Here is a 15,346-nt window from a genome sequence, read left to right as displayed (position 1 = left end):
AAGTGTTTATTTATTTATTTATTTATTTAGACTGTGTGGTTGGTTAAATGCTATTTGTAGACTGTATGACGATGACTAGTGAGGACAATAGAATAGGAATAAAAGTCAGACGTACTGAAAGTTTTCGTTTTCTTATCGGAAACAGATCAGAAGTCGACCCCTTTTCTACATCTAAGCCGAAGAGATTTTTTATGTAAATATTAAGACTATAATGTAGTTTGTACATTTGAGGAAATAATGCGTTAAAATGTATTATCATGGTTTTTTAAACATTCGCATTTTTTTCCTTCCATAGTTTTCACAACCATATTAGTGAATGATGTTCGTTTAAAGCAAAAGAAAACTCCTGACTTTAACATAAAATTAAATTGGGGAATAGAAACCGTTATTATTATAACCAAATATACATTACAGCACAGTGGAATTCTTTTCTTCACATATCCTAACTGAGGAGGTTGGGGTTGGAGCACAGGGGCAGCTATGATACAGCACCCCTGGAGCAGAGAGGGTTAAGGGCCTTGCTCAGTTGCCCAACACTGGTGGTTTAGCAGTGCTGGGGCTTAAACTCTGACCTTCTGCTCAACAACCCAGAGCCTTAACCACTTGAGGCACCACTTCCCCGAAGTCAATGGCAACACTAAGCTTGAAATCTACCCCAGTTACAACCTCACACTGCCCTGATCTATATGTACAGTATATGAAGAGCTACTGTATATAGAATATAATGTACAGCAAGTTCCCCAGTGTTACCCAGTGTTCCCTTTACTGTATTGTTCTAAGAAGCCTTTTTATTTTTCATATCAGCCCTGCTGAAGTTGACCGAGCGTTGCCAAAGGCTCACGTTTTATAACGGTTCATAAAGGTAAGATCTAAAGTTGTCTGGTGTCATATTGCTTCCTAACTGATGCAAATAACATTGGCTGTTTTTGTTTAGTTATACTACACTTATCGAATTGCTAACATTTGCCGGTTGAGCGTTTTGTTTAAAAAGAAACCACCATATGAAGCTACGAACTAAAAAATACTCCATGCAATATATTTTAATATCCACAGATTTTGATTACTATCTCGAATGTTTTTGTCTTTGTTAAGTCTACTTACTTTATTTAAAGCAACTAGATTTATGGCAATAGGCAGACAGCCTTATCCAGAGCCACTTAGATTTCATCTCACTTGATACGACTGATTAATAAAGGGTTAAGGGCCTTGCTCATGGGCCCAGTGGTGGCAGCTTGGTGGACCTGGGATTCGAACGCATGAGCATGTCAATGGGTCAACAGGCCAGTTGTGAAGAAAAGAGCAGACTCTTCAGTGACGAATAGTGAATTTTTCAGGAACAGTTTAAACCTTTAGGCCACGTTCACACTGCAAGTCTTAATGCTCAATTCGGATATTTTGCTCAGATCTGATTTTTTGCTTTGGCTGTTCACATTACCTTATAAAATGTGGCCTATATCAGATACCAGTGTGAACTGTTTGCTGTTTCGAACTGACCCGCATGCGCAAACGAACAATAACAATGACGTCACACGCAGCACGCCTTTGCGCTAAAAAGTTGGCGAGGTTATGGAGGAAGTATTGTATCATCTGGTGCAAGAAAACATATCATGTAATGCTATAATGTGATGTATTCAATGCAAGCATTATGAGCTGGTTCACGTAACCACTTTATATAACACTCTTAACACACACCTTACCGGTCACGTCTGTGTCATGTTTTCGCCGGCGCAAAAAAAAAAAGGTGCATAATTGTGACGAATGTCGATGTAGATTGACGTAAAAGTCGCATCAAATCCGCCTTGGCTGTTCACACTGCAACCACATTGGAAAAGATCAGATTTGGGTCTGATTCAAGACCACATATGGAAGATTTGAGTGTTCACACTACTCCTGAAGAAGTCTGACCTGGTCACTTGACCCCAAAAAAATCGGATTTGAGCCACTTTTACCTGCAGTGTGAACGTGGCCTTATATTTATTTATAGCTGAGTGAAACATATGTGTGTGATTTTTTTTTTTCTTCTTTGTTCTCGTTGATGTCTTGACGCAGGATAAACTCCTTTTTCAGTGGTATATTCACTTTCTTTCCCCTACAAAAACCCTTACCATGTGGGATACAAACCTTTTTCTCATGTAAAGTCTGTGCAGCGATCAGAACCATGTAATGAAACGCAACAACGAACGATCAGGAGACACGAAACGAGGCCGTCCTTTCAAACTGCGTTTAATTTGATATGTGGGACTTTACACTGTAATTTACACAAGAATATACATGAATAAAACTTTGTACGTAGGACATGTACTGTAAACAGTTATTCACAGCATGCCTCAATTCCAGCACACCTTACCAGACAATACTCCTGCACACGTACACGATTTTCCTGTCACCGGGCCGTATTCAGAGTTGACTATTCCAAACAATTCCATAATTACCGGAATATTTACAGGGTGGAATTTGCAAGTATTCACAGGTATTTAAGTTGATTTTTTTTTTTTTAGCATTTATGGTATTTGGCAGGCGTCCTTATCCAGAGTGACTTACATTGCATCTTTCACAATTAAGGGTTAAGGGCCTTGCTCAGGGGCCCAGCAGTTTCAGCTTGGTGGACCTGGAATTCAAACTCACAACCACAAAGCTACCACATCCCCAGCTGCCCGAGCTTTCAGGGTTTTTTGTCCAGATTTTATATTTCGTTTTAGCGTAATTCAAGGTTTCCAGACTTTTCTTGAACAGAAGCACCTAGAACACTGATTTTAATCGGAAGCGATTACCTTTAAACCTGAAAAGATGAAAAAATATAAAAATAAAAATGAGGGATAGAAAATAGAGTGAAGAAGGAAACGGTGGGAGTTTTAAATACATATATTAAATACAGTGAGAGCTGCCAAATTAAAGCCAAATTAGAGATAATTAATTTTGGAAAATAAAATAAACCAAAATATGCATGAATAAATGATTAAGTAATTCATTCACTCATTCATTTTCTACCGCTTATCCGAACTACCTCGGGTCACGGGGAGCCTGTGCCTCCCCATCTCAGGTGTCATGGGGCATCAAGGCAGGATACACCCTGGATGGAGTGCCAACCCATCGCAGGGCACACACACTCTTGACAATTTTCCAGAGATGCCAATCAACCTACCATGCATGTCTTTGGACCGGGGGAGGAAACCGGAGTACCCGGAGGAAACCCCCGAGGCACGGGGAGAACATGCAAACTCTACACACACAAGGAGGAGGCGGGAATCGAACCCCCAACCCTGGAGGTGTGAGGTGAACGTGCTAACCACTAAGCCACCGTGCCCCCCAGTGCCCCCCAATTAAGTAATTATTAATAGTAAATAATATTGGTTTAATTTAACAATATGGCTTCCATGCTCATTATTTAACTTATAAAACAGCACATCCTGTTATTTACATATTTATTTATTTTCTATATCCTGTGCTGATAATTAATTACCCTTGATTTGGAGAATTAATAAATTAGTTAATAGAGTTATATTTATGTATTTTCGACCAGAAATTAAATTGCACCATGTTTTTTTTGTGTGTGTGTGTGTGTGATTAACCAAAACATAAATTTCACTGTGACAAACTATAGTTATGACTAATTGTGAGAAAGTAGAGCCAAAGTTATACTGAACTGCTCCTTTACTAGTCAACACTGTGCATCTCAAATCTGTAATTACAATATCAGGATTATTTTTTAATTTATTAAGGACACAACTCTGAATATGGTCCGGTCTACAATAAAAGGAAATAAAACAACTGCCCTCACCGGTCTGCCTGACAGTACATATAAGCAAAAATGTGATTATGTTCCACTTTACTTTGCATGACAAATTCAATACAAAGACAAAATTCATGGGATGTGTCTCTCTCTGTCTCTCACTCTGTCTCTTTTCTTATACGTCATAAAAAAAACATCACTCCATCCTCCAGCCTGTCTGAGTCTCTCGAGGCTGAGATTAACCGTGTCTTATAAGATATTACTGTTCCTCCAGCCATGACGGTCTGTCCGAGCCGGGCCGCTTCAGCTTCACGTTGAATTGCCTGAGAGTCTGTTCGAGCTGCTGCTGGTTGCCAGCGAAGTAGGCCGAGATAGCGTTGTGGAAAAGGAGGAGCTGCTTGTGCATCACCTTGACCTGAAGGTCACATGGGTAAAAAACAGAGCAACTGGCATTAAGAAATAATCTCACTAGTGATATTCAGGTTGTGAAACTTTTTTTATCTGTCAAAAAAAACTGTAATCTGTTTAAATCATGATCTGTTAATCTGTTTTTTTCCCTTATTAACATAAAGAGAGAGAAAAAAGTATCAAAGCTTTTATAACAACCGATAATTAAAGTCAATTTTTTTTTCTATAGCGTTTTCCTTTTTACAAATTGTAACATAAAAATAAATAAATTCAGGATATAAATCTTAAACTTACACATTTATCAACTTAAAAAAACCTACAAAACAGGAACTCACTTGTTTTCTCACTCGGACATTCAATAACATAAAATCTAACAATAAAACTTACAATATGTGATTATTTAATTAATTACAGTGTCTGTGCTTTAAGAGGAGTAAAATATTTTAGCACGTGTTGCAGGGTGGTAACAGTAGCTCCATTTTGCACTGTTGATAATTTTCCAATAACAAATCAACCCCTAAGTGTTGGATTCCTGATCCATGATCCTTTGCCGTCACTATCATAACGATAATTTATATACTTAGATAAAAAAAGTTCCTCAAATACAGCAGCTGTTAAAGGAAACGTACCTTATTCTCCTCCAGGAATTTGAGCTTGATGGTGACGTCGTTCCGTAGACGCTCGTACTTGTCTCTGTGGATCTGGTACTCCTGCTGGGCGAACTCGATACGCAATACAGCAGCAGCGTCACGCGGGCCAGCACTCAGCTCCTCCAGGTCTGTCCTATAGGCATCATACTCCAACCTAAACACACACACACACACACACACAAGCATTCTCATAATACGTGTATTTAAATCCCACATATGTAAGAATTTAAACACTCATTTTAGAGCTGATGCACTCACTGCTTTAGATTTCTAAAATATTCAGCATTCAGTAGAAGGCAGTTAAAGGTGCGGTGCACAATGTTTGAAAGCCACTGTTGATATTTGAAATCACCAAAACAAAAACACGCCCCTAACCCAAATGGGTGTCACCCCTGTTTTGATAGCTCCACTGCTGGGGCAGCTGGCCGAGGGGAAATTTGTATCAATAAATGAACTCAATGAGTAATACTATGGTAATACAAATGTGTTTTTGTAGTACTGTGTGTTGTACCGTGAAAGGTTTAGCTCCGTTTCACACGGAAGACGACGTTCAACACCTCGAACTCGAGGCAGAGGTAACGGCAGGTATCCGCCATGTCAATGTTTCAGTCGCTTTCTGCTAATGTCACACATGCGCACTGAACACTCTCTCGGCCGTTTATTGACAAGACACGCCCCTTTCTGCTCATTGGCTACACGTTTGTTTTGTTTGTCTGAAACATTTTTCAAACATTGTGCACCCCACCTTTAAATGAGGGGACAGTAAAAGTGGATTTTAATATAATTCAGTGGCTTAAACATTGCTACATAATGACTAAGAACTTATAAATAAGAAAAGATGCAACATGAAATGGACAAAAACTAAAAAAAAAATGTCTATAAAAAATTCTAATCATTGGGGTCTCCAGAAAGCATCAAAAACATTTTATTACATATTTTTCTTTCTATTGGGTGCTATAGAAATCAGAACGATCAAAATAATCATAGTTTATTACAACGACTTTCAACCTTATTGTATAAACAAGGGTTAATTGTGTATAATGAATATTCATGAGCCTTAGGACATGCTGGTTGCTTTGTGTTTTTCAGAGCCGATCTCGTACCTTGCGTTCTCGTACATCTTGATGGTCATCAGCGTGTCCTCCATGGTTTTATTGACCAGTGTGTTGATGCTTGACACGAAGAAGTTTACTGCGCCCAGTAGCGTCTCTCCGTTCTTACACAGCAGCTTTTGGGTCTCTGCGTTGTAGCCGAACTCGTCCTAAAGGAACGTTGCCATGTGCTTAATAATTACACGTGTGAGGTCTTCTGTGGCTTTTATTTACAGTTCATTCAGTAAAATACTGCATAATAGAGTAACCAGAGATTAAGATGCAAAATATTTAAAAAGGTTCAGATGTCTCCATAGTTGAGAGTAATAAAAAACATCAAGAAAAGTCTGAAGAACAAACAAAAAGAAAATAGATAAAATAAGATAAATAAGCATATAGGTAATATAAGCAGAAACAGCAGATTCATTCCTGGGAGAAACAAATTTCTAAAATGTATGTTTCCCACTAATACGTGTTGTGTCACCGTCACGGTCACACGATTTTTTTAAAATCTGTTATCATTTCATTGTAATTGTGTTTACAGTGTAGAATTTAAAATAACTGAAATGTAAACAATAATTATTGAACCGTTTATATGAGCACTCCTGCATCTGCAGTTTTAGAGTCAAGGAAAAGTACTTAACTATTTGTCTGTATACTGAATGTCTACCTGTGTGTGTGTCTGTCTGTATATGTCTGTATGTGTGTGTCTGTCTATCTGTGTGTGTGTCTGTCTGTGTGTGTGTCTGTGTGTGTCTGTCTGTGTGTGTCTGTGTGTGTCTGTCTGTGTGTGTGTGTCTGTCTGTGTGTGTCTGTATGTGTGTCTGTCTGTCTGTGTGTGTGTGTCTGTCTGTGTGTGTCTGTATGTGTGTCTGTCTGTGTGTGTGTCTGTCTGTCTGTGTGTCTGTCTGTGTGTGTGTCTGTCTGTGTGTGTGTGTCTGTCTGTGTGTGTGTGTCTGTCTGTGTGTGTGTCTGTCTGTCTGTCTGTGTGTCTGTCTGTCTGTGTGTGTCTGTCTGTGTGTGTGTCTGTCTGTGTGTGTGTCTGTGTGTGTATCTGTCTGTGTGTGTATCTGTCTGTGTGTCTGTGTGTCTGTCTGTGTGTGTGTGTGTCTGTGTGTGTGTCTGTCTGTGTGTTTCTGTCCGTCTGTGTGTGTGTGTCTGTCTGTGTGTGTCTGTCTGTCTGTGTGTCTGATTGTGTGTGTGTCTGTCTGTGTGTGTGTCTGTCTGTGTGTGTATCTGTCTGTGTGTCTGTGTGTGTCTGTCTGTGTGTGTGTCTGTCTGTCTGTGTGTCTGTCTGTCTGTGTGTGTCTGTCTGTGTGTGTGTCTGTCTGTGTGTGTGTCTGTGTGTGTATCTGTCTGTGTGTCTGTCTGTGTGTGTCTGTCTGTGTGTGTGTGTGTCTGTGTGTGTCTGTGTGTGTGTCTGTCTGTGTGTTTCTGTCCGTCTGTGTGTGTGTGTCTGTCTGTGTGTGTGTCTGTCTGTGTGTGTCTGTCTGTCTGTGTGTCTGATTGTGTGTGTGTCTGTCTGTGTGTGTGTCTGTCTGTGTGTGTATCTGTCTGTGTGTCTGTGTGTGTCTGTCTGTGTGTGTGTGTCTGTGTGTGTATCTGTCTGTGTGTGTCTGTGTGTGTGTGTGTCTGTGTGTGTGTTTCTGTCTGTCTGTGTGTGTCTGTCTGTGTGTGTGTCTGTGTGTCTGTCGGTGTGTGTGAGTCTGTCTGTGTGTGTGTGTCTGTCTGTGTGTGTGTCTGTGTGTGTGTGTCTGTCTGTCTGTGTGTGTGTCTGTCTGTGTGTGTCTGTCTGTCTGTGTGTGTGTCTGTCTGTATGTGCGTCTGTGTGTGTATCTGTCTTTGTGTGTATCTGTCTGTGTGTATCTGTCTGTGTGTCTGTGTGTGTGTGTCTGTCTGTGTGTGTGTCTGTCTGTGTGTGTGTCTGTGTGTCTGTCTGTGTGTTTCTGTCTGTCTGTGTGTGTGTGTGTGTCTTTCTGTGTGTGTCTGTCTGTGTGTGTGTGTCTGCGTGTGTGTGTCTGCGTGTGTGTGTCTGTCTATGTGTTTCTGTCTGTCTGTGTGTGTGTCTGTCTTTCTGTGTGTGTCTGTCTGTGTGTGTCTGTCTGTGTGTTTCTGTCTGTCTGTGTGTGTGTGTCTGTCTTTCTGTGTGTGTGTGTCTGTCTGTGTGTGTGTCTGTGTGTGTATCTGTCTGTGTGTTTCTATCTGTGTGTCTGTCTGTGTGTGTCTGTGTGTGTGTCTGTCTGTGTGTGTCTGTGTGTGTGTCTGTCTGTGTGTCTGTCTGTGTGTCTGTCTGTGTCTGTGTTTGTCTGTCTGTGTGTCTGTCTGTCTGTGTGTGTGTCTGTGTGTGTGTGTTTCTGTGTGTGTTTCTGTCTGTCTGTGTGTCTGTCTGTGTGTCTGTCTGTCTGTCTGTGTGTCTGTCTGTCTGTGTGTCTGTCTGTCTGTCTGTCTGTCTGTCTGTGTGTCTGTCTGTCTGTGTGTTTCTGTCTGTGTGTGTGTCTGTCTGTGTGTGTCTGTCTGTGTGTCTGTCTGTGTGTCTGTCTGTGTGTTTCTGTCTGTGTGTTTCTGTCTGTGTGTGTGTGTCTGACTGTGTCTCATTCTGTGTCTGTCTGTCTGTGTGCCTGACTACATGTATGTCTTTCTGTCCTTCTACTGTATCTGTCTACATTTATGTCTTTCTGTCCTTCTATCTGTCTACATGTATGTCTTTCTGTCCTTTTATCTGTCTTCATGTATGTCTCTTTGTGTGTCTCTCTGTGTTTCAGTCTTGTCAGAGTTAATCATATTCAAATGTCACCCAAGTTTTCCCCAAAAAATTACAAAAAAAAGAATTACAGATGCTTTACTGCATATCGTGTTTAGTTGGCCAGCACTAACCTGCTGTAAACAAACTAATCACAGATTAGAAGCTTCATCAAGAAGTCATAACATCTCTACATAAATGATCATCACTACAGTTTACTGACCCAAGTGACTAGGCTTAAATCTTGTGTTTCATACATAATTGGAAGTTTAAATAGGTTCCTCTTCCTCCATATCAAATAGAACAATCTCTCCATGATCGTATGTCTTAGACAAGTTACCTGCAGTTCTGGAGATTTCTGGCTCAGATCAGCGAAGGTGTCTCCCAGCGCCTGCTGCGTCTGCACTACATTGTAGAAGTGAGTGGTGAGCGCTTGTGCCAGTCTCAGGATGTGCTCGTATTTTTGCTTGGTTTCACGCAGCACGTCGATCTGAGCCTCCAGCTCCAAGTCTACGGTCCGCGAGCCACGACCAAACCGCTCCGAGAACATCTGTTTCGTGCACTGGATTAGAACAAGAAAGGGACAGAGAGAAATGTTGATATACTTGTACAGTGAAACAGATCATGTGGCTCATATAGCAGCTTCACTAACCAAAGGGACATTTGCATATTATTTACATACCATTTTCTGCTTCTCCATGAAGCTTTTTTTCTCTTTAAGACTTTTTCTTTTACATAAGGGTGTCGTCAAATGTTTATGCTTAAAATGACAACTTATGCACTGTTTAAGTAAAAAATTCAACACATTTGTCACCATAAAACTGTACCTTTGAGAAACAAAGAGTCAAGGCTATGAACAAGAAACACACTGACATCAAATAGAAGCTTAGACCAAGTCATGGTGAAACGCAGAGGTTTAAATCAGATAGCACAAAACAGGTGAGCATAATAAACAGGGGAATGACAGGGCTGCCCTCTGGTGGCCATGCAGAGAAATGTCCAAGGTATAGTACAATACAGTACAGTATGGTGTTGTATAGGATACTATAGTATAGTACAGAAGAGTACAGTATCATACAGTACAGTATGGTGTTGTACAGTATAGTATAGTATAGTATAGTATAGTATAGTATAGTACAGAAGAGTACAGTATCATACAGTACAGTATGGTGTTGTACAGTATAGTATAGTATAGTACAGAAGAGAACAGTATCCTATATGTATCCTATATGTGGGATGTGGTAGCTCATTGGTTAAGGTGTTGGGCTACTGATCGGAAGGTTATGGGTTCGAACCCTGGGTCCACCAAGCTGCCACTGCTGGGCCCCTGAGCAAGGCCCTTAACCCTCAGTTGCTCAGTTGTAAGTCACTCTGGATAAGGGTGTCTGCTAAATGATGTAAATGCATAGTATAATACAGAAGAGTACAGTATCATACAGTATAGTACAGTATAGTATAGTATAATACAGTATAGTACAGCATAGTATAGTATAATACAGTATAGTATAGTACAGTATAGTATAGTATAGTATAATACAGTATAGTATAGTATAATACAGTATAGTATAGTATAGTATAGTATAATACAGTACAGTATAGTATAGTATAATACAGTATAGTATAGTATAGTATAGTATAGTATAGTATAATACAGTATAGTATAGTATAGTATAATACAGTATAGTACAGTATAGTATAGTAAACAGTCAGTTTCAGCAACAACAAAAAAATTGACATTTGTGTATAACAAACATTTCCAGAATTAAAACAAAAAACATGTAAATATGTAAAACCTTAAAGCTCACATGATAATTTTTCTTTTTTACCTTTTTTTATTTTTTGCCTTTTACTGACTCAATAACAAGATTTTGAAGCATGACTTCAAAGTTATGGCTGAGTAACTACATTTTGTAGACATTTAATAGAGTTAAAAAAACAAACCTTTGTGATTAAATATGTAAGGCTTACTTTAACTGTATTTCCCAGCATGCCACACATTTTTACTACAGCCATCTTGTCCAATCTTATACACAGGATCCATGCCTGATTGGGGCAGTGGTGGCTCAACTGGTTAAGGCTCTGGGTTGTTGATCGAGGTTCAAGGCCCAGCACAGCCAGGCTGCCACTGCTGGGCCCTTAAGCAAGGCCCTCAACCCTCCCTGCTCCAGGGGTGCTGTATCATACCTGCCCCTGCACTCTGACCCCAACCTCCACTGTGCTGTAATGTATATGTGGCGATAATACAGTATAGTATAGTAAATACTTTTAGTATAGTATAGTAAATACTTTTAGAAGACTTTTAGAAGGCTTCTAAAAGCGAAAACCTGAACTCACACCAACACTTTCTGGAAAAGACTGGACATCCCTAAAGTACTGGGAATATTTTGGGCTCATTGTATAAATCAGGGCTTGTACAGTACCTTGTAAGTATTGATGCTCCATTTCTTCACACTGTCAAATTTCTCCACTGCAATCCCACGTGTAGCCTCCTCCGACATCATGCTTGGATTACTGTGACTCTGGTGCATGCTGGGAGCTAGAGGAAATAAAAAAAAGGGAGAAATGTGGTAGAGGTTTTTTTTGTTTTGTTACTTTGACTATAAAAAAGAAAGAAGGAGATAATACCGATGAGAAATGAGCGAATGACGAGAAGAACGCTGGGATACCTGTGTAATGATCTGGTTGGTATGATATGTGATGAGCAGCTGAATGACTGGGTGGAAAGTTCCTAGGTTTGGAGCGAAGGTCTGAAATGAACAGACATGTAGAACAGGACAGATTAATGGAAACACATGCAGTGAGATGGATATCAGTGACTTTTAGAAAAATAAACCCAGACACAATACATGGCAAGACAATGACTGTATTAATATCAACATCGTAAATGCTTTGAACAAGCAGGTGAGAAGACGGATGGACGTCGAAGATTCAGAATAAATCATTGTTGAAATGACAGAGAGAGAGAGAAAGAGAGAGAGAGAGAGAGAGAGAGAGAGGGAGAGAGAGAAAGCAAGAGAGAGAGAGAGAGAGAGAGAGAGAGAGAGAGAGTTAAGCCCTATTCGGACGGGATTAGTTTTACGTGGGGACGTGGAGTAATGCAATTTTACCTCAGGACGTCAGTAATATTAATTGGCCAATTCGCACGGGACAAGACATCTCAGTAAAACTAGCAGAAGTGGGAGGGGTAACTCGCTTTACGCACCACAGTAACCTCCTTGTCGTCATGTGCGTATGACGTTGCTTCCTGTTATCACGTTCTTTTTGCTTTAAATGGTATGCGGAAAACACTGGAGGTTTGCCACAGAGTTGGCCCACCACCTACAACGCAAGCGAATGCTTCTTCAAGCGCCTCCATGCTTGCAAAACGCGCCAAAAACTACTTTTAAACAGGAAATGACGGAATTTTACCGTACATCTTTACAGCGGGTCTATTCGGACGGGATTAGTATTACCTGAGGTCATTTTTCCGGACCTTTTTACAGAAGGTAAAAGTCGCCGTAATCTTTATTGACATTGTCCGTAATGATTACCGAGATGGCACATTCGGACGGGACTAAAATCACAGAGAAGCTCTGGTAATAATTACTTTACCCCCACGTCCCCATAAACTAATCCTGTCTGAATAGGGCTTTAGAGAGAAAGATAGAGAGAGAGAGAGAGAGAGAGAGAGAGAGAGAGAGAGAGAGAGAGAGAGAGAGAGAGAGAGAGAGCGCAATGTCATAGAGATGATAAAAAATGAAGAAAGAGCAGAAAAAACAAGAATCTGCGAAGGTCCATAGCATGGAAAAGAAGCACATTCTCACTTTCTTACAAAGGGTTAATCTGTGTCATTTGTAATAATATTCTTCAGAGAAAGCGTACATATATTCTGTAAGGTCCAAAAGTCTGAGTACGTCAGGAAAAGCTATTTTTATTAAAAACTGTCCAAGGCTAAAACTATTTTGAGTGAAGAACATCTTTAAAATAGAATGATTAGTATTATTACAAAATCATTACTAGTTTCTAAGAATAGAAAAAGATTACAATAAAAAGCCTTTTCAGAAATCCACTACAGTATGCCTAAGAATTAAATGCCTAAGAATTAAAGTCTTTAATGCTCTATAACGTACCAGAGTCTATCCAGGATTGCACAATTTTCCCATCGCAAAATAATTAACCAAAAAAATGTACGAAATCTGCGATATTCATGCGACTTTTCAAGAGTTAATGCAGAATTGCGACGCGCCGTGCATCATCACAACACGTATTCAAAGCCAATTAATTCCTCTGATTTATACTTGATTCAATGTCGACTCAATTTGGCTCGAAACTGGTGAAACATCGCACACAACTTTTGGACCCCAGAGTTGTAAGAAGAAAAAAAGCAGTAAAATACGCTGGTGTTAGTCTTTCCACCAGCATGCAAACTAATGTGCAGTCGGTTTTTCTTTCTGTCCCCAGCCTGTAGGAAAGGAGCATTCATTTTCTATGGTAAGTTTAACCAAAAAAATCTTCCATGACATGCAGTTTTCTGGAAGAAAGCGAACGAAAGAACTCGAACAGGAAAGATAAGAAAATAAGTTTATATCCAAGGTGCATAAAAACACCTGGCTTGGGGACGTTTCCGCATCTTCTTTCAAAATACTCCTCGTTGAAAAGTATAGCTGGGCCTAAAAGCATTTCAGTAAAAAAAAAAATAAAATAATAATTAACTAAAATAAAAGGAACAAAGCCTAAAGACATCTGAGATCTACAGTATGACACACACCTTTGATGGAGCCGGTGGGGATGATGCCCTCGGCCGAGCCTCCGTATCCGCCTGACACGATACTCGTCTCGTTCAGGTTCGGCCCGGACACCATCACCTGCTGCAGGTCCTGAACATCATAAACACCATCAGCACAGATCAGAGGACACCACCACAGCTACACCACATCTACTCTCATTCAGCAGGAGAGCTCCATTCTTGAGAAAAGACTTACTTATTTTATTGCTTAAAGCATATATAACGTTATAACAACCTATTTCTAAACATGTGTGATAATTTTATTCCACTGACAGACAACATATCGACAACTAATACATCAATAATGGCATTTCATTTGTTTTAAAGATTTGCTATATGATTCTATTGCAATATAATATATTACTACTAGTACTGTGAGATTTATTTTCGTACACTTGTTTTGTCTACGGAATTTTGTTATTGTTTGTGGGAATTGACGCGCTCACGTATGTGCTCTGCTCTTCTGGTCCTACCATCTCTCAGGGTATGAGGAAGGTATACATCAGTACACTCTTCTGTTCTGGCACCAAGGGGTGGAATGAACTTCCCCTAGATGTCCGAACAGCTGAGTCACTGGCTCTCTTCAGACGACTGGTAAAGACCTTTGTCTTCCTAAAACACTTAAACTAGCGCTTTATAAAAACAAAACAAAACAAAAAAAAAAATCTGGAAAGACTTAAGTTAGGTTGAACCGGGGTTAATGTATTTATCGATAATGAATATGTCACTCTGGATAAGGGCATTATTCTTTACTATTATTATTATTATTATTATTATTATTATTATTATTATTATTTACAGCCCTTCTTACACTACTAGTATATACTGTATATATACTTGGACACCTGATCCTCAGAGGTATATGTGCTTGTTGCACATCCCACTCTACATTAACCCTCTTTTCCTAAGTTCAGTCACTGATGTTGGGATGTTGAAGAGGTCTGGGGTTCACTTGGTGTTCCAGTTCATCCCAAAGGTGTTCAGTGGGGTTGAGTCAGAGTCAGGGCTCAGTGCAGGACACTTGAGTTCTTCCACTCCAACCTTCACACACCATGTCCTCATAGAGCTCTGTGCTTTGTGCACAGATGCATTGTCATGCTGAAGCATAAATCCAGTGAAGGGAAATCTTAATGCCTCAGCATGCACAGAATCTGGTATATGTGAAGAAAGAATTTCACTGTGCTGTAATGTATATGTGACAGAAATAAACGCTTCTACCTCAATTATTCTATTAGAAATATTACAGTGAAGAATTGTACACAGTTAAACAGGGTTCTGCTGATCATTCCCATATTTGCTAAGAATTTCTAGAATATAAATTAAAAAAAAAAAGCTGATAAATTAGAAATAACATTAGAAGTTAGATAAGAAATTAATAAAACAACCACATACGCTGCCGAACTAAACAAAGGCAAAAATAATGTTCACACACAGAATATTAACCTGAATTCAGAGTTAATGTCAGACTTAGACATGTCATCAGTGTGTCAGTGTGATCCTCTCCTCCACACACACAGGTTTAACACACCCTTCAGTGATGTACTGCACAGATGTTACACAACTTACTTTCCTGCACTGTATTTCTGTACAGTTTTCAAGTTTATCAGAGGATGAGTATGGGTAGAAGGAATAGAGAGAGAGAGAGAGAGAGAGAGAGAGAGAGAGAGAGAGAGAAGAACAAAAAATATATTTAAAAATGTCGCAGTCATTTAAAAAACATTCGCAGTTTGACAAACCATTATGAAACCAAATGGATTTTTTTTCTAAACCGAAATTCTGAAAATTGTAAGACGTTTGATATTCGGGAAACATTCTGCTACTTTTCTGATGCTGCATTCATAAGTAATTGTGAAAACGATAATTTCCAAATAGGGAAAGGAAAACCATCCATTCCTCCATCCATCCATCCATCCATCCTCCCATCTCGTCCACCCACCCGTCCATCCACCCATCCATTCATCC

The 15,346-nt window shown here is 39.7% G+C and overlaps 1 protein-coding gene across 14 annotated transcripts in view; it reads right to left on the bottom strand.

Moving 5' to 3' along the window:
* Window positions 1-2,213: 2,213 nt before the first annotated feature.
* Window positions 2,214-15,346, bottom strand: part of arfip2a (ADP-ribosylation factor interacting protein 2a) — a 17,133-nt gene continuing 4,000 nt past the window's right edge. For 5 of the 14 annotated variants that reach the window (XM_060887749.1, XM_060887750.1, XM_060887751.1 and 2 more), the window contains 8 exons: window positions 13,367-13,475; window positions 13,206-13,268; window positions 11,286-11,366; window positions 11,040-11,155; window positions 8,960-9,181; window positions 5,892-6,049; window positions 4,768-4,942; window positions 2,214-4,145 (listed from right to left, as the gene is read on the bottom strand). In XM_060887749.1, the coding sequence (XP_060743732.1) occupies window positions 3,990-4,145; window positions 4,768-4,942; window positions 5,892-6,049; window positions 8,960-9,181; window positions 11,040-11,155; window positions 11,286-11,366; window positions 13,206-13,268; window positions 13,367-13,475 (1,080 nt within the window). In that variant the 3' untranslated portion in view covers window positions 2,214-3,989. Of the gene's footprint in view, window positions 4,146-4,767; window positions 4,943-5,891; window positions 6,050-8,959; window positions 9,182-11,039; window positions 11,156-11,244; window positions 11,367-13,205; window positions 13,269-13,366; window positions 14,968-15,346 lie in introns of those variants that run through there. The other 9 variants (XM_060887753.1, XM_060887756.1, XM_060887757.1 and 6 more) reach the window with 7 other exon arrangements.

This window comes from Tachysurus vachellii, chromosome 15 (assembly GCF_030014155.1).
Source record: "Tachysurus vachellii isolate PV-2020 chromosome 15, HZAU_Pvac_v1, whole genome shotgun sequence".
NCBI classification, from domain to species: Eukaryota; Metazoa; Chordata; class Actinopteri; order Siluriformes; family Bagridae; genus Tachysurus; species Tachysurus vachellii.
Note: the sequence above shows the minus strand (reverse complement) of the source record. Positions and strands in the feature narration are given on the sequence as shown.